The sequence below is a fragment of the Curcuma longa genome, chromosome 3, assembly GCF_044706935.1.
Source record: "Curcuma longa cultivar G26 ecotype Majalengka, Jawa Barat chromosome 3, ITB_CL_G26_1.1, whole genome shotgun sequence".
Taxonomy (NCBI): Eukaryota; Viridiplantae; Streptophyta; class Magnoliopsida; order Zingiberales; family Zingiberaceae; genus Curcuma; species Curcuma longa.
This window is the reverse complement of record NC_133863.1, coordinates 970,264-988,185: the sequence shown is the minus strand read 5'-3', so window position 1 is coordinate 988,185 and position 17,922 is coordinate 970,264. Positions and strand designations below refer to the sequence as shown.

The 17,922-nt window shown below is 37.9% G+C and overlaps 3 protein-coding genes across 3 annotated transcripts; 1 reads left to right on the top strand and 2 right to left on the bottom strand.

Moving 5' to 3' along the window:
- Positions 1–2,472: 2,472 nt before the first annotated feature.
- Positions 2,473–3,249, bottom strand: LOC141824665 (protein SMALL AUXIN UP-REGULATED RNA 16-like). The gene has a single exon (XM_074711991.1). The coding sequence runs from the start codon at positions 3,039–3,041 to the stop codon at positions 2,724–2,726; it is 318 nt and encodes a 105-aa protein (XP_074568092.1). The 5' UTR covers positions 3,042–3,249; the 3' UTR covers positions 2,473–2,723.
- Positions 3,250–9,163: 5,914 nt separating this feature from the next.
- On the top strand, positions 9,164–12,450 carry LOC141824164 (65-kDa microtubule-associated protein 3-like). The gene is made up of 12 exons (XM_074711408.1): positions 9,164–9,235; positions 9,510–9,716; positions 9,885–10,130; positions 10,222–10,431; positions 10,504–10,659; positions 10,747–10,909; positions 10,990–11,141; positions 11,214–11,301; positions 11,394–11,467; positions 11,560–11,634; positions 11,717–11,957; positions 12,037–12,450. The coding sequence occupies exons 1-12, from the start codon at positions 9,164–9,166 to the stop codon at positions 12,405–12,407; spliced, it is 2,055 nt and encodes a 684-aa protein (XP_074567509.1). The 3' UTR covers positions 12,408–12,450.
- A 3,433-nt stretch (positions 12,451–15,883) lies between these two features.
- Positions 15,884–17,559, bottom strand: LOC141824166 (LOB domain-containing protein 30-like). Its single transcript, XM_074711409.1, has 2 exons — positions 16,959–17,559; positions 15,884–16,624 (listed from the first exon to the last, which is right to left on the bottom strand). Exons 1-2 carry the CDS (start codon positions 17,325–17,327, stop codon positions 16,241–16,243), a joined length of 753 nt encoding a protein of 250 aa, XP_074567510.1. The 5' UTR covers positions 17,328–17,559; the 3' UTR covers positions 15,884–16,240.
- Between the last annotated feature and the right edge of the window lie 363 nt (positions 17,560–17,922).

The window sequence follows — 17,922 nt, the reverse complement described above, 5'->3', positions numbered from 1 at the left end:
TGCCCAAAAATATCTGACCCTCCATAAACCTGTCTAAATGTATGACAATTTGCAATTCGAAGCAACTGATAAACTTAGATATTTTGATGCTAACTAGATCTCCAAATCCAAATCTTGTTAAGTTGATTAAATAGACTCCACCACTACTTGGTCTGTCCCTCTTCTACATTTAAACCAGGATCCAGATTCCAGGCTAGTTATTGAGGATCATGACACCTTGTGCACTTGATATAATCTCCGACTCTCTGAAATCCATGCAACTCATTGGCTCAAGTGCTTCCAAATGGACATTGTCCGGGCCTTCTGATAATCAACTTGCTCTAATTTTTAATGAAAGTAAATATAAGGAGTTTGCTAGTGCTTTTGGATCACTTGGACTATATGATTCTTTAATGCTATTAGCTGAAAGTCTATTAGAGTATTAGCCCCCTCTTCTTAGCCCCCTCGAACATATGAATAAGAGATAAATAAAAAGAGTTTAATATTCCGCAATAAAGCTCTGCTATAATAAAAGTCTTCGGACAACTTTAAAATATCGGCCTCAATGATACGCCAAGATGCAACTAGGAACTCAACGATAAAACTATTCGGGTGGTCCCGAACTCTTTAATTTATCCAAGTCATGAATAGCCATAAGAATTCACTCTTCACAAAAAAGAGCTGAGCCTCCAGATGATCTAGAGACCTATCATAGCAGTTGAAAAGTGGGCTCAAATAACTTAAGGAGTACACGTTAAATGAGAAAATCGACTAGCATAAAGGCAAATAACATATCCCCTTCTTTTTGTTCGGCTCTATGAAACCAAAAGAATATATCATCTTCTTTTTCATAAGCCCGTTACCGATAAGATGAATGTATCCCGAGTTTTCCTCGCTTGTCTTCCCCCAATGAACCTTCGCCCTCTGCTGCTAGTAAGGAATCAAGTTCTTCCAACAAGCTGTGCCTCGTTGCAAGAATGGCTGGAGTTCAAGGTGCAGTGCTCTCATCGAACCTAGAGATTTTCTCTAGTTCTAAAAAGTAAGGAAGCTCTCGCGAAAAAAATGCACTCATCGATTTGACCAGCTTCTTAATTTGCCGCAAAGATCCCAAAGAGAATTGAGCTTAGAGAAATTCTTAGGAGATCCCAAATTAAACCTCTCGAACAACAGTTAAGAAAATCGGATGAGTAATCCAACTAATTTTGAAACTAAAAATTTGAGGAACTAAGAAAACAACTTCATTAGATTTAAAAAGACTGGGTGCGGTGCATGATCAGAAATAAAATGAGCTAGGAAGAACCGGATCTTTACGTCCAATTCTATGTGAATATCCAACCAAGAATTGTCATATCACATCTACTCAAACAACTGACGCAAAATTCTAAATCAGAAAAAAGCACTAGTCAGTAGATTTTTCATGCGCATAGAGCCAAAGAACCATAAAGGAGGGTCCACTCATCTGATCAGAATCTCTTCTCGTGATCCAACTATTCCAATCTAACCTGTCTTGCAAACCGTAGAAGTATAAACGTACCAGAATGAAGCTCACAAAATTCCAATATGCACAAGTCACATGTGTGTACTCGATGTTGAGATAAATATCACTTTTGTGTGTACGTGCACAAATGGGATACTAAATATCTTCAGCGAATTTTTCATACATAAGTTATACGGATGGCCCCAAAGAGAGGCACTCATGAAGTTTGTTTTTAGTTTGAGAGAATATATCCGAAAGCAAAATTTAGCTGTAATTTGGAAGCACCAGTAGTGTTGTACCAAATGGTTCGTTAAACAAGTTTATAGAGCATATCTGTCCTCTAATTAATTGCTTTAAAAAGAGAAAAAGTGGTTGGGCGGTCAATTAATTAGTTTTCGTACTGTAATAAGAAGATAATTAAAGGGCTCGAATAGTTAGCCCAATAGCTAATGCTGATGTACGGAGCAGCAATAATTGAGACGGGAGGGGCCCTGCGTGCCATGGTTGCTTGTTTATGTTCTTATTTATCGTGACTTTTGACTTCTTCATTTTTAAAGCTAGCCAAGTTCAATTTATTTACGTTTATAAAATTGTTAATTTGGAGGACCTGGCCCACTGTAATCTGTAATCTAATACCTGTAAAATTATTCGGATTCAGTAATTTAGCATTGCCTCCTAAAATTTTGACTCTTTCTTAATTTCGATGAAAAATTACCAATAGGAGATCTACTTTTAAGTTCTTACTTCTTACACAAGAACAACCAAACGCTTTTACAAGTTGAGAAAAAATGATGCTTGGGAGGAGCCAACAACTTGACAAAGACTTTGAAGTCGATTCAAGGTTATAGTTGAATGTATTTCTTTTGGGAAGAAAAAGATGAAAATGTTGCAATTCTTCATCCGTCTCTAATCTATATCCACAATTAAACAAATAGACTTTAGTTTTTGAGGCTGGAAAAAGAATCCAAGTTGTTCAGAGTATTTGAGATAACCATGAATCCTTCAGCATGCAACAAATCAACTATCCAGATTAATAACATCATTATATAAACAAGAACAGGGGAAGGAAGGAAGGATGGATCCCCCACTCCACTTTCCTTGCAAGCAAACCAATCAGTTGGCACGGGGCGGCGGCATACAAATCCAGTCCACACTTGACTTCAATTCCAGTCAGGAAGTACTACTACTACTGCTACACCATCAAATCGATTCGATGGAGAGGGGAAAAAAATAAAGAAAGGTAACATGTGAAGTGCCAATGGGTTTATCATATACAACATCGGAGCATGGAGGTGAGGGAGCGGAAGACGACCTCGTCGCAGGGGATGATGAGGCCGCCCATGTGGTGGTCGAAGCCGAACTCTTCCGCCGCCTCCTGCAGCAATCGCTGGAACTCCGGGTGGGCGAGAAAGGAGATAGGGACGATGAAGCGGCTCCGCGCCTCGCCCACGTACACCGCGAAGTGCCCCTTGGGCACATCCGCCAGCTCCTCCTCCTGCTGCTTCCGGCCGAGACTGGAGCATCTCTTCAGGATCTGCTTCAGCGACGCCGCCTGACCCAACTTGTTCGACCGCCATATCGCCATCAATTACTCGGGGGAAAAGCTGACTGAGTGTTTGTTTATGAGTACTTGGCTGGGAGTTGGGTTGATGGATGGAACATGTATGTATATATAGAACCTAGCGGAGGGAATGAGCGAGCGAGGGCCGAGGGGAACAAGAGCATGTGGTGGGGGAGGAAGAGGTCCGGTCCTTGCCGAGGACAACTTGCGGTCTTTTTCATCCTTTACCCTTTCTTTCTCATCCCCCTGCGCTTACATCTTCACTGGCTAGATGCTGCATCCAATCACATGTAGGCAATTACTAGTTGGGAAAAATTAAAAACACATCCTCTATTATTAAAATCATTATGATAAAAAATCAACGAGTGCAAATCATACATCGCTAACGATAAAACGTTGTTTTCGGAATTCTCTGTGAAATAAATAACTTAGATTATAAATTTGAAACTTAACTTTTTCTACTCAAAAGGTGGATCCGCCACCTTAGCGGCCCCACACGGTCGGTCCCACGACCATATGTGAGGAGGTAAATCGAGAAAGTGCAATTGGTTACAAGGAGGGTATTATCTGACTTCGCTAGGATTCGAACCCTTGTCCTCTTCTGTAAATCTGCTGCGTCGTAACCAACTCACCTATGCCCCGGGGGCAAAAAAAAAAAAAAACTTAACTTTTTCTACTGCTCCATGCCTCCATCTCATCTCGTCCTTGTTAGGCGAAGTTGTTACTGGCATGATTTTTTTTTTTTCGAGGTCTTCAAGTTTACAAGCAGTGCCTAACTTATAAGGAGCTAGAGCATTTTACTCGGTACTGGTCCTTGATCTAAAATATCTTTCCTTACCTACCGTCAGATTTTTAATACAAAATTGTCTGCTTTCTTGATAGAGTTATGGATCAACAGAATGTTCACATAATTTAATTAGTATTTCTCGTTTATATTTATTTAATATTAAAAAACAAATACCCTTGAATATTCATGATAGAGTTCGGTTTATTTAATTTAATGAATGTCAATGAGTCTAGCTTGAGTATATTTGTTCTTGTTATGTTGCAGGCAGAGAGTATAATGAGTTTCTTCCGACTGTGAGAGATGTTCCAATACTTTGTAAATTTTTTCTAATGAAAACTTAGCACCGCATTTGATTAAAAGCTATATATCTTCCTTGCTCATTAGCATGCAATTATTATGAGTAGGAGTTGCTCTCGGAAGGAAACAAATGGTACCTTTGGTTTTCAAGATGAGTTAATTTATTCTTTAGCTATTAAAATGAACTTTGAATACCTATTTTTATATTTCTTTGGAGCGAATTGCTGTTCTTCAGTACCTTTGGTTTTCAAGATGAGTTAATTCTATTCTTTAGGTGGAAAATTGCACTTTGAATACCTATTTTTATGGAATGAAATTGATGTTCTTCCACCATTCAAAGGAGAATATGTATATTTTTACTGTATCCTAATGTCTAAACTATGTCCAATATTCTTAACAAGTTAAACAAATCAAACATTAAAAAACATCAAGTATGAGATGTAGCACTTTAGCGGGTCAATAGATTCAACAAATAGGTTAGACATGCAGATCCTAAAGAACAAGTGAGGCAAGGTGGGAGGACCAAGAGGGACAATTGAATCGGATAGGAGAGGCAAATTGGAAATAAGTTAGAGGGGTTAAGCTAATCAAACAAGTCTAGCCTCAGGCTCAAAGTATTTTAGTTTAAGATTTATCTTCAATTTATTTTTTTCAAAGTATTATATATATATATAAGATTTATTTCTTTCTTTATTAGTTATTACCCCTCCAAACTCCAAAGTACACTAGATCTCTCTTGAGTTTCCAGACAGTAGATGGAAGTCATGCTCGGATATGACTTTGATAAGTGCGGCCTAGTCACCATGTCCTGCCATGACCTTGACAAGCTCAACCCATAACAAGTTACGGTTTTTGCGTAATAGAGCAGCAATAGGGCACGACCGCCATTAGAGGCGACGCCGTCCCGTTATGACTCTGCCACCACCGTACTTAAAATTTAGAGACATTCGAGATACAAATAAACGAGAAGATGACAATTGAAAGGTCCTACGATGACTCATACTTTGCTTTTTACCCTCAATTGATCCCCAAATGTTGACTTAGGTGTCCGAGGGATTTTACCGGACTACTTGGGCACTTCCTGATGCGTGCATGTTGATTTGTGCAGGTCCACTCCTATCGTCGGAGGAAACTTCATCACCAACGCTAAGCCCTAAGGGGAGGGTTTACACTCAGTTGTGAGGCAGGGGTTCCCATGTCCTTAGCCAGCAGAGAGGCAACTCCTGGTCACGTCATAATTCCACGTCAGTAGCTGATAGGAGGCAGATTTCCACCGCCCCAGGCGCGGCTAAGTGATGGTTCTATTGTTTTCAGAGTAGAGTGCCTTGAATTTGAATGGAGCTCGATTCAACTTATAAATTTTAGTTAAATCTGAATGGACCCAATTCAGTTCGGCTCGATTTAAGTGGCTAATTTAACATCCTAATAATTTTTTTTCTTCTCGCCATGTGTGTGTTGTATCCGCCGCACGTACCAAGATGCTTGCCCGTCGCCGTCGTGCTTCCAGCGCAGCCGCCCACCGTCCTTTTTCTCTGACGTTGCAGCAACAGCTGCTCATGGCTCCTCCGGGAACAAAGTAACAGGCGACGTTATCCCTAATTCTGCCTTGTTTCCCAGCAGCAGCAGCTCCGTTTCCTCTTCATGCATCAACCGATCTACGACAGCCTCCTAAGATCCTCTTTTTTATTCTTCTCTCACGTAATTTGGGCGAACGCGATCCGTTCGTGTCAGCAAAAAGACGCCCATCTTTCATTCGCAGCAGTGTATTTGATGGTTGAGCGACGAATCGCAATGAACGTAGTTAATTACCATCCCACCCTTATGCTCGATCCTCCTCGGCAACGGTACTTAATCTACTCCCGTCCCTTTTAAATTCAACGGAGGAGATCAACTTCTGTCCCATTAAAATTAAACGTCCCGGTCCCGAAAGTTTCTCCATTTGATTTTGATTTTGAATCCCACCAGGTTCTCCTCCTCCGCTTCCTCTTCCTCCTCCTGTCGTATCCTGATTTCCAGTGATCCACACCAGCTTCTTCTTCCTCCACTTCCTATTTGGAGCAATACACTGCAGTTTTCGCTTCTCGCGACTTCTTCCGCTCTTTCCTTCTCCGTCCTCTCTCCATCGAAGCAGACCTAGGGTTTGGAGCAGGGGACCTTTAGCGCCGAGTTATTGGAGCGACGGTGAATATCTTCTTTCATCTTTGTGTCTTCGGATTCCTCAATATCTTTAATTTATTTCAATTTGTGTGTGTGTGTTTAAGGGAAGTGTTGTGTTGAAGGAAGATGTTTGGCCGGGATCAGATCTCATCAGATCTGCTATGATTTTATTAGACTTGATTTGTTATTCCTTCTTATTTCTATCTTGCATGATGTTTGATGTGGGGTATTGCTAAGTTTATGGTTTGGAGGTCGAGCTGAGGTTGTTTGTAAAAATTAGTTCAGATTTGGTTTCTGGACATGGAGATCAAGAGATTTTGGGAGAATTTTGTCTTAGATTTATCTGAGGCAGGTTTTTTTGCACTTTTTCTTTAAATCATGGTATTCTATGGCCCTACATTTTTTCTTGAGCTGAAAATTTGTTTCTATGTTTCTTCCCTGGGGCATTTTAGGTAAAAAATATTATAACTCTGAGATTCTGTATTTGAGATGTGCATTTGGTTGCTTGTGGCTCTACATCTGTCGAATTTAATGGTGATTATTTGTGTATAGATAGATATAAGAGCTTTTAGTTTGTCCTTTGAGGGGTTGTTGTTGATTGCGAAATAGGTTCATATCCTTGTTTCTTTCAAATCCCAATTAATTGTCAACTTTCTCAAGCTGATCTAAGATGATAATATAGCAATAAAAGAGAAACAATGGGCCAACGGAACAAGTGGTTCAATTTGTGGGACATGAATCTTGATAAAGGATTGGTATATATTTAGAAGAATACTCTTTTTCTATTTATTGAAGTGATTCATGTCGAATGGTGTGAATTATACAAAGTTGATCTATTTGAGAATGATTGGAGTGGTCGGTGAGTTTTAATTTAAATGTTAATTTGCAGTCAGTCTTAGGCCTTGTGAGGTGTACATTAATGAAGTTCAATGTGTAAAAAAGCTATAATTGGATCTTGTTTTGGTCAATGAGTTAGGATTGTCATAAAATAGTCCAGTAAACCCTTCAAGGCCATTAAATACCTAGTTGAGGGTGTGTTGATGGTGGGTGGTTAGGACTAAACCTTGTTCTTTGGTTTCTTTAGGATGGTTAACCCTCATTTAGTTAGGATTTCTAAGTTTGGTAGCATAATAAATGATAAAATTTATCTACGTGTTAATGGGAGTGTTAGTGGTAGAGTGGTCAACAACTAATCTTCGTTGTTATTATGTTTTTTTATAATCTTGCTTGATTCCTTTTTCATTTGAATCCTAGATGGCATTTGTTGATCATAATACATCAAAATATCTAGTATGAATTAGTTGCTGTTCATGAGACTGATTTGTTGGTTCTTCACAATGATGGAAAGGCTTTCATATGTTATTACCATGCTTCATGAATTTGTTATGCTTATTAATTTGATGGTCATGATCAATTTTCATGTTGCAATATGCACATTGTTGACCTTTTCATGTTGTACGATATTATTTGTTCATAATGTTGACATAGTAGTTCATAATGTGTAAAAAAGACTACATACTTAATGGTCTTATTAGTATTTGAGTGGACACGTGATATTGCTTCATTGATATGAGGCGGGAAATGCATAGGGAAATGTAGATCGAGATATGCTTGTGATTAAATTGATATTGCTATAGGTGTTCATTGATAGAATTAGTTGTGCATAGTCATGTAAATATAGAATATATTTAGTTATCTATGTATGTGACAATAGTTGTTTAGTTGTTACAATTAAGTGCATAAATATAAATGCTCACCTATTAAATCATATTTGCATTTTTGTGCTTACTTTTCCTATTTTCTTTTATTTTTTCATTTTACATTTATTTTATGCTTGATGTTTGGGTTAATTACGATATATCTTCTTAGAGTTGAAGCAATTTTTTGTTAGAGGTATGTATAATTGTGTTATCATTTTGTTATGTCACTACCAGTTACTAGAATGTCCTTTTTCATTCATGTCTAGATATTTGTTGGTTGGTAGATTACCTTATTTATTCATTTAGATGATTTTGAAAAGTGTTTATATCATCATTACCATCAAACTATGTTTGCCCCCATTATTTGGGGTTAACGCTCTATGTTTACATCATAAATAAATTAAAAGTGCACAATATGTTAATAGCTGTGCTTTAGTTGAGTGCTAGTTTCCTGTTGTGAAAGAAAATCTTTCCTATGAAATTTTATTGAGGTGAAATGATAAGAAGTGAATGAAAGGCAAAAAACCAAAAGGGTGACCTTTATTTTCATTTATATATATATATATATATATATCAAAAGGGCACTCTTTCCTCTTTTTCATTTCCAAAATTTCCTTATATCAGTACTATTGTAACAGCTATAACCCATCTGCTACATTATAGAGCAAAATTGCTCCAACTTGATTAAAATCAGTAATAATGAAGCTTTGTTATAGCAAAATTACTCCTTTCCAATTTGGTCAAAATGCTCAAATATGATCAAAATTATTCCAACTTAATGAAAATCTCTTCTACACATTGTAGCACCTATGCCCATAGTTGATACAACATGGAGCAAATTGGCTGCTACAATAACATTAGAATAAAGATATTTTCGGAATGAAAAATAAGATGAAGTGTCCCTTTGATATTTTTTCAAAATAGGGCCCCCCCTTCGATGATAATGAAAATAAAGGGTGCCCTTTGATTTTTTTTCTGAGCATCAAGGTCAAGGTGGTGTCCCCAAAAATGTATTGTTTTACTTAATATTTACCAAGATTAATTTCCTTGTTTCAATTTGATTTCGCACGGGTATATGCAAGAAAAAAGACCAAACTCAGATCAGACAGTTGCTAGGACTGCCTTGAATTTTTTTTGGTTCTCTTTTCCAATTTTAATGCTGATGTTAAGTATTCATTTTGCAGATTCAAGTTGGCCAACTTAACATGGCTCATGTATCTACCGATCAGCTACTACAATTGGAGACAACATGTGGATCTTTTTTATATGAGCTACAGGTTTCTTTAGTAGCTTAAGTAACCTGTTAACTTCATAGTCATTTAAATCTTTACATAATGAGGTACACGAATCAGGATAGCTGAAGACATTTATATAAGTCAGCGCATTAATGTCTCCATTTTCACTATTAGCAGCCACTGTGAATTACAGTGTTGCACTCAAGTAGATTGGTGCCTGGTTGAGTTTTGTAATGAAAGATTGTTCTTTCATGCATCATCTTGCTTATTGAGGAAAGCAGTGTCTTAGAAAATCATGTAGCTATTATTGTTTCAGATCATATGGGACGAAGTAGGTGAGACTGATACTGAAAGGGACAAGATGCTACTTGAACTAGAACAGGAGTGTCTTGAGGTTTATAGAAGAAAGGTTGATCAGGCTAATCGTTGTAGAGCTCAGCTTCGACAGGCAATTGCTGATTCTGAAGCAGAGCTTGCTGCCATCTGTTCTGCAATGGGTGAGCCACCAGTTCACACGAAGCAGGTGGGTCTTTGCTCATGTTGTCAAATAAGCATCTATTTTTCATTGAGCTTCCAAGAATCTTTAGTAAAAGTCCTGCTCGCACCTTAATTTATCCTTTATCCATTGAAAGAAATTAGGTGTTCATATTCTTATTAAAATCTGATATTGATAATAACTTAATTTTTTTAGTCCACTCAAAGAGTAGGGAACCTAAAAGAAGAATTGAATTCCATAACACCACAGCTAGAGGAGATGAGAAAGAGGAAAGGTGAGAGATTGAAGCAATTTTTGGAGGTAATGGAACAGATAAGAAATATCTCAGTTGAGGTCATGCCTACTGAGTACAACCCATCAAGGCATGTTGATGAATCTGATTTATCTATTAGAAAGCTTGAAGATTTGTACAGACAGCTTGAGTCACTGCAAAAGGAGAAGGTTGGAACTGAACTACTCTCATGTCACAGTCTCTGCTGAATACTTGTACTACAGATTTCCTCTTTTTAACTGTAACATTTGGCTGCTGCAGAATGACCGCTTAAAACAAATTATGGATCACTTGTCAATTCTGAATGAATTATGTTCTGTTCTTGGTGTGGGTTTCAAAGAAACAGTAAGAGCGATCCACCCTACTTTAGATGACGCTGAAGCTTCCAAGAGCATTAGCAGTGCCACAATTGAGAGGCTTGCTACTGCTATAGGCAGATTACGAGAGATTAAGATAGAGAGGATGCAGAAGGTAACTTAACCATTGAGTACAGTTATTTCTTGATTTTACCATACTGTGAGCCAATATGTCAATATATTGCAGCTTCAAGATCTTGCATCTACAATGTTGGAATTGTGGAATCTGATGGATACACCCATTGAAGAGCAACAGCTTTTTCAGAACGTTACCTGCAATATAGCTGCTTCAGAAGAAGAAATTACTGAGGCTAATACTCTTTCAGTGGACTTTCTTAGTTACGTAAGTCATCAAACTAGCGAATTGTTTTTTCCCCCTATATCATATGTTTGGGTTGGGTATATCAATAGTACGATCATGATAATGTAGGTGGAAGAAGAGGTTTTGAGACTTGAACAACTAAAAGTAAGCAAGATGAAAGAATTAGTCTTGAAGAAGAAAACAGAACTGGAAGAACTTCGTCGACAAGGCCATTTGGTGGTTGAGGAGGCAGAAAATGAGCCTGAAATTGCAATTAGTGCAATTGAATCTGGTATCCATAACGTTCCTGTACTTTCTAGTTTTGAATTGAAAGGCTTCCCTGGTTTTAACTTCACTTTTGATTTTCTGCAGGAGCTATTGATGCTTGCTTAGTTTTGAATCAGATAGAGGGACAAATAGCAGCAGTTAAAGAGGAAGCCTTTAGCAGGAAAGATATTCTTGAAAGGGTAGAAAAATGGTTAACAGCATGCGAGGAGGAAGCATGGCTGGAGGAGTATAATAGGGTCTGAAATATTATTCAAATGGTAGCTTAGTCCTATATATTGTGACTTCTATATCTGTGTTATATTCTGTAGGATGAGAATAGATACAATGCTGGAAGGGGAGCACACCTAACGCTTAAGCGTGCTGAGAAAGCACGCATGCTAATTAACAAGATTCCAGGTACTTTATAGACATAAACACCAAATAGAAGACTCATATTTACTATTTTAAGTTGGTTGGCATAAATTTGCAACTTGTTACATCTTGAGCAGGAATGGTAGATACTTTGGTAGCAAAAATTACACAATGGGAGAAAGAAAGAGGCATTGGATTCACTTATGATGGCGTGAGTATTTTCTTTTAGTGACCCTTCCTATTTTTTTGTCTGTGCGTGTCAACCAATTAATAGATTAAGAAAAAAAGGTGATCTATATTTAGGTTCGGCTTCTTATGATGCTAGGAGAGTACACCATAGTTAGGCAAGAGAAAGAGCAAGAACGGAAGAGACAAAGGGCAAGTGCTTTTAACTAAATTAGGCTGGCTAGATAAATATTTGTGGCTTTGGATTAAGATATTATATTCACGATTCATCCAGGATCAGAAGAAACTCCAAGGTCAGCTCATAGCTGAGCAGGAAGCCCTCTATGGTTCAAAACCAAGCCCCTTGAAGCCTCAAAGTGCCAAGAAAGTACCAAGAACATCTACTGGAGGTTCAAATCGAAGGTTATCTCTTGGCGGGGCAGCAGCATTGCAGACTCTGAAGCCTGATTACATGCATTCTGCAAAGTCCACGCGCACCGCAAAGAAGATAGATGATCTCGGTACACTTTCTCCTGGTTAGATTTCTCTACCTCCATTTACTCATTTCTTTAAACAAGTTCATCAAGTCCTGACTGTAAATTCAAGCTCTTACAGGCTCAAGGGGCTTAGATATTGCTGGCCTTCCTGTGAAGAAGCTGTCATATAATGATGCGATTACTAAACATCAAGAAGTAGGTATGCCACGCAAACCTTTTGCTCCCCTAGTTCCAGTCAATACCATTCCATCGACGCCATCCATGCCCGCCATTGCTAGCACTTTAGAAGAGAACCAGATACCAAACAACATGCTGTCGCTGACCCCCAAAACAACAGCGACTGCTGCAGCAGTGCCAATGCGTGTGGCTTCAACGCCTGCCTCAACTTGCCTCGTCAATGAAGCTAAGGTGAACATAGTAGCATCTGTGGAGGAGACCGAGTATTCCTTCGAGGAAAGAAGGCTTGCATTCTATGTTGGCGGTAGATGAGTTGAGTTCCATCATCTAGTACATATTTGAACTTTAAAATGCACCAGTTGATTCGAACTTTCTTCTTTTAGTTGGCTCAAAGTCAGATTGCTCTCGACATGCTAATGAATACAAAATTCTATTTGATATCTTGTTAGTTGATGCATCAACCACTATCACTTATGTGATCAACGATCAAATCCGCTATTGATAATGGCAACTTCATGTTGCAACTGCAGTAAATTAGACATATTACAAGATTAACAGAAGTTACTGTTGAACAAGAATATTTAGTTATCCAATTTCATTAGATGTTATTTATGAATTTTATGTTAGTTAATATACTTATTCTTGTCATGTTCCGGGGGTATGAATAAGAAGCTTTGCTAAATGAGTTTCTTCCAGCTTGTTAGAAGTCTTCTAATATTTAATTTGGTGTAAATTTTCTCTAATGAACGCTTAAGCAATGTTAATGCTCACTGCATTCGGTGAAAAGTAATCTTTCTAGGTCGTTAGAAATTATTGTAATGGTAGAAATAAATGGTACCTTTGTTATTTAAGACGTGTTATTCTATTATTTGATAAAAAAATGAATTTGGAATACCCGTTCTCTAGGGATCGTTGATCCGACATTACCTCTGATAATTATTTCTTCTACTACTTGAAAAATATATATTCCTACTCTGTTGTTAGTGAGGTAACAAATCACGGAATAAAACATACCAATTAGATAGATGGACTAATTTAGTAAGCTAATAGATTAAACAAGCTGAGTGACTCATATGGGCTAAGCATGCCAAGGGAGTTGAGTTAAATAGCTAACAAATTGAGTAAGCCGAACAAATCAAGTAAATCGAGTTGAATGTAATGAGATGAGTAAATTAAGTGCGTTGAATGGGAGGACCAAGAGAGGCAAGCCGATGAACCAAACAAACTAGATAGGTTGAGCTAGTCAGGCAAATAATTCTACCGAACAAGCCTTCTCGAAATTTAATTATTTAATATGGACTAGAGAAGATAATTAAATACACTTGTTGGACTTAAAATTGAATTGATTTATTAAATAGTTACTTTTGATGTAATCATGGTTGATTGGGTTTTGATTTGAGGGTTGTTAAGCTCATTGAGTTCAATTTGATTCATTTTGTAGACAAGTGGCATAGGATGGGATGGTGGTTATTAGAGCTGTCAAACAAGTCAATTCATAATGGAGGCAAGTCAACTCACTAAAAATCGATCACATAATGGAGTGGGACAGGCTGACCCACCAACTTGGTGGGTTGGGAAATTTCCAATCCAACACAAGACGTATTACGGGTTAGGCGGATTAATCTACGGGCCTATCAAAAAATAAAAAAATATTAATATTAAAAACTTTAAATTTGGATTACAGTTTAAATTGATCTTGAAAATTTTAAATTTAAATTATGATTTAGATGGATCAAGCCTACTAATCCATTGAGTTTTCTAATTTAATTTTAAAATTAAAAAAAAATAAATAAACTTTCTGTAGGCCAACCTAAACCCGTCGAGGGCCAACTCACGCGGATTGCAGGCTTAGACAGGTCAACCCATCTGAATCCATCTTAAAATGAGTTGATAAAATTTCAACTCAACCCATCTAAATTACTTGACGGGTCGGGCCAATCCGACGGACACAATCTAAATTGACGGCTATAACGATTATCTTACGCGTAGTATTAATTCCATTGATTGACTGCGAACTTCAAAAATAATATTCTAAACCTTATTAATTCGGAAAAATATCAGAAGATATAGGAAAATAAACAGTACTATTAAAAAATATTATCCATCAAATATCTTTTTAACATCAACTAAATAATTTCTTAAATAGATCCAAAAATTGTAAGATACAAATAAAGAAAAAAAAATCTTAATAGAAGAGAAAAATCTGACTCCGAATTTTAAAATTTTTAAATGGACTCAAAATAAAAATAAAATAAAATAAACACAACAAATAGAAATTATCAAAAATACTTTAAATATTAAAAAAAATTAAAAATATCAAAAATAAGAATTATAAAAAATAATAATAAAAATCTTTGAATCGTCCTACATCAACAATCCTTTTGCATGCATCCTTCATTTTTCATCATTAAGGAAAGGAAGACTCTAAGCATTGATTTCTTCTTCGTTACTTTTAACTTATGATAACTCACATGCCTTAGGTGTGCATAACCTATTTGAGCTGACAACAGATTCTCATTTTCATTCCTCCATGAGTAGTGTGTTTAATTTGTTGCCTCTAACTTTCACGTCCTTTAGCCCGAAAACAATATAAACTATCTTGTATATCCCTTTAAATTAGGAGTCAAAGGGCAACTCTTTTCACTACACGTATATTTTTTATTTTGTCTCTATATCTCTTTAATTAATTTATAATTGCCTTCACCCTCGAACAACAATTCAAAATGGATTAGGATTCTTTCGTCTGTGATGCTTTAGTGATTGAAATTTCACTTTCTTTACTTTGTCAACACAAAAAAACCTTTGCTAGTATCTTTAAGCTTTCTTTGAAGTACTAACATCGACCATCTTCTAAGTCATCCAAACAGTGATGGTTAAAGATAAGAGCTTGTTGATCCTTCTTCCTTCTTCCTTGTGTTTGACTAAACATCCTTCTCTGTTTGAGATAAATCGTCTTTATTTGGAAGCTTCTCATAACGTTTCTCCACATAAAGCCAAGTAAAGTTTTCATCCTTAATTAGAGACCATTTATCATAATTCTCATTTGCAAGATGAAGGAATTGAAAAGAAACAACTCCGTTATTGGTCGTCTCTTGAGAACCAAGCAAGGCTCTAATACATTTGTTAGAGAGAAAGAGAATATAATTTTTTTTATATCTTAAATGTTAAGTACAAGCGATATTTATTAAGGTAAAAATTTAGACACATAAGTTTGACTAATCATTTAGATAAATTTTATTAAAAAACATAGATGAATGTATTATAGATATGAGGAAACTAAGCTCCCTATGCATATAATCTCCAATATTTCTAACATCAGCATCACTGTATATATATATATATATATATATATATATAAATCCCAAATTAAACATTCAGGCTTTAGTTAGTATCCTCAGTCACTTAAGTATATGATATCATGATTTTGTTAAGTGATTTATATATAGCACTTGAATCTATTTATAAACCGAACTAGAAATTGATGATTGCCAAACATATATGCTCTCTTTGAAACGCTAAGTGGCAGGCTTCACCACATTGTTTGGTCATCCAAAGAATATATATAATTTCCTTTAAAAAAATAGCATTTCTTGCATCATTTTCGCCAAACAAGCAATCTCAACAATGTATTGTGATAGAAAGCAATCTCAACAATGTATTGTGATAGATAGCAATTTATATTGATGTCATTTTCCACGTCAAATTATAATATATATATATATATAGTTGAAAATGCAAGGCAAAGCAAAGGGCAGGCTGAACATTGTTGCTTAAATCTTGCTCTCATGTTGGCCAATACTGAATTAATAATGAAACTACATGCATCATCAATATATATTTCTTCATTTTTTGCATTCCAAGCAGATGTGTCCAATCGAAGAAGCAGCTCGTTCACTACATGACGATCATCCTAAATATGATATGCCTTAATCCTCCAGTTTGACCTAATTTGTTGAACAAATGAGGCTAAAAGAAAGTTTTTTGTGGGGTATTGAAACATTAGAGAAGTGCTAGGCCAATCCCCCCTCGCATTTTATAAGCAAATTAATTTGGATCCTTGATCCCAGGTTAAGAAGCATATCCCCTGAAACGAGCAACACTGGTTTCAGTATTCATACACCTCTCCTGGGATTTGACATCATCAGTCACTTTGAGGAGGGAGGCGGTTCGCTACTGGTGGTCCGGTGGTTGTGGCGGCCGAGGAGCTCCCGAGCCAACGCTTGGAGGTCGCCGCCGCCGCCGCTGCCGCTGCCTCCGTAGCTGGAACTCTCGGAGAGGCTTCTTGTACTCGTGCTGAGTTGCTGGTGCTGCTCTTGTTGCGGTTGTTGAAGAGCCCAAGCTTGTTGCACGAGGGGGTCGAAGAGAGCTGCAAGATCAACAGAAGAAGGGAGTGACGCCGATGGAAGGTCGGAGATGGAAAGGGGCAAGGGCGCTGCGGGTGATATGGTCGGCGGCGGCGGTGGGCACGGGAGCTCCAGTGTCGCCAAATGGGCTTGTAAGTAAGACAACTCCGCTTGCAAGTTGACAACCTAGACATACATACAATTTAATCAATCGACGGAGTACAGTGCAGCAGCAGCATCAGGATGAACGCTGAATGATTAGCTAGAAGAGTAGCGTATGAAATTAACAACTTGTCAGTGCGTCAGATGATATGATTGCTTCCGATATGTTATCAATCATACTAATAGTTCTTGTGCCGTGCAAGATTAACATTAAGAATCTAACCGATTGCACTCTTTTACATCGATCCGTCGTGGAATGATTGGATGAAATATTGATCAAAAATCATCAAACTAGGACAGAATACGATCGATGGAGCTAAAAAATGATCAATATATATACTCACATATATGTATATACCTGTTGTTGGAGGGCGAAGATGTGAGCGACGCATCCATAAACGGGATCACGAAGGCGAGCCTGTGCCTCGTAGCAGATGGTGACGACGGCGTCAAGACGCTTGTGAGCGGGGATGTGGAGCAGCAACTTGGAGACGTTGCTGGCACCGAAAACCTTGTGCACCGCCGCGAAGTGCGCCGCGCCCTGCTCCGAGTCAAAGTAGGGCGCGAAGATGCACCCTGTCACGCACTTACGCCGCAGAAACTTGCAGGCCCCGCAAGGGCCTCCTCCTCCTCCTCCTCCTCCCCCACCAGCTCCGCTTCCTCCTCCTGCTCCTGCTCCTGCTCCCGCTCCTCCCACGCTTGCACTGATACTGCTTCCACTACTCATATCACCTAGCCGGCCCCAATTGATAATACTATCTATTACGTACGAGAGCTGGTAGCAGTCTTGAAGGAAGAGTGATCGAAATTATAAGGGGGAGAGATCGAAAGAGAGAGATTGGAGCATGGAGCTAAAATGGTGTGAGGAGAGAGAAAGAGGGGCGGTGGGCTTGAAGGAGTTACTGTTCGATGCTTGTTGGCTTTTGGTTTCTCTTTGTTTTGATGGCTCTTTAAAGCCACGCCAAGCAGCCTATCTATTCTCTCTTATCTATCCCCCACTGATCTCACCATTTCTACGCGGCCAGGGCAGCCCTTCCCTTAGTAGCTTGCGTGAAGAAAGCATGCAATGCAAATTTAAATAAGAAAACCAACCCAATCTATATTTCCTCCATCTGATCTTTTCTTGCTAGCTTGTCACTGTGCATCAGTACCAGTCATCTCTCCCCTCGCCCAATGCCACATCTATATATTCTACAGTACTTGACCTATATGCTCTAATTAATTCCATTCCCTCTATTCTCCTTCCTCCGTGAAGCTTACAGTTTACTTTTATATATTCCTTATATAAATATATGTCAAGAAATGGAGGTAGCATTCTATAA

What these genes read in the sequence shown, in the direction of transcription:
- LOC141824164 (XM_074711408.1), top strand. Translation starts at nt 9,164, where the DNA reads ATGGCTCATGTATCTACCGATCAGCTACTACAATTGGAGACAACATGT. An exon ending in GGCTGGAGGAGTATAATAGG is followed by an intron (nt 11,142 to 11,213) that starts GTCTGAAATATT and finishes TATATTCTGTAG; the next exon opens with GATGAGAATAGATACAATGC. An exon ending in TCTCGGTACACTTTCTCCTG is followed by an intron (nt 11,958 to 12,036) that starts GTTAGATTTCTC and finishes AAGCTCTTACAG; the next exon opens with GCTCAAGGGGCTTAGATATT.
- LOC141824166 (XM_074711409.1), bottom strand. Translation starts at nt 17,327, where the DNA reads ATGAGTAGTGGAAGCAGTATCAGTGCAAGCGTGGGAGGAGCGGGAGCA. An exon ending in TCTTCGCCCTCCAACAACAG is followed by an intron (nt 16,625 to 16,958) that starts GTATATACATAT and finishes ATGTATGTCTAG; the next exon opens with GTTGTCAACTTGCAAGCGGA.
- LOC141824665 (XM_074711991.1), bottom strand. Translation starts at nt 3,041, where the DNA reads ATGGCGATATGGCGGTCGAACAAGTTGGGTCAGGCGGCGTCGCTGAAG.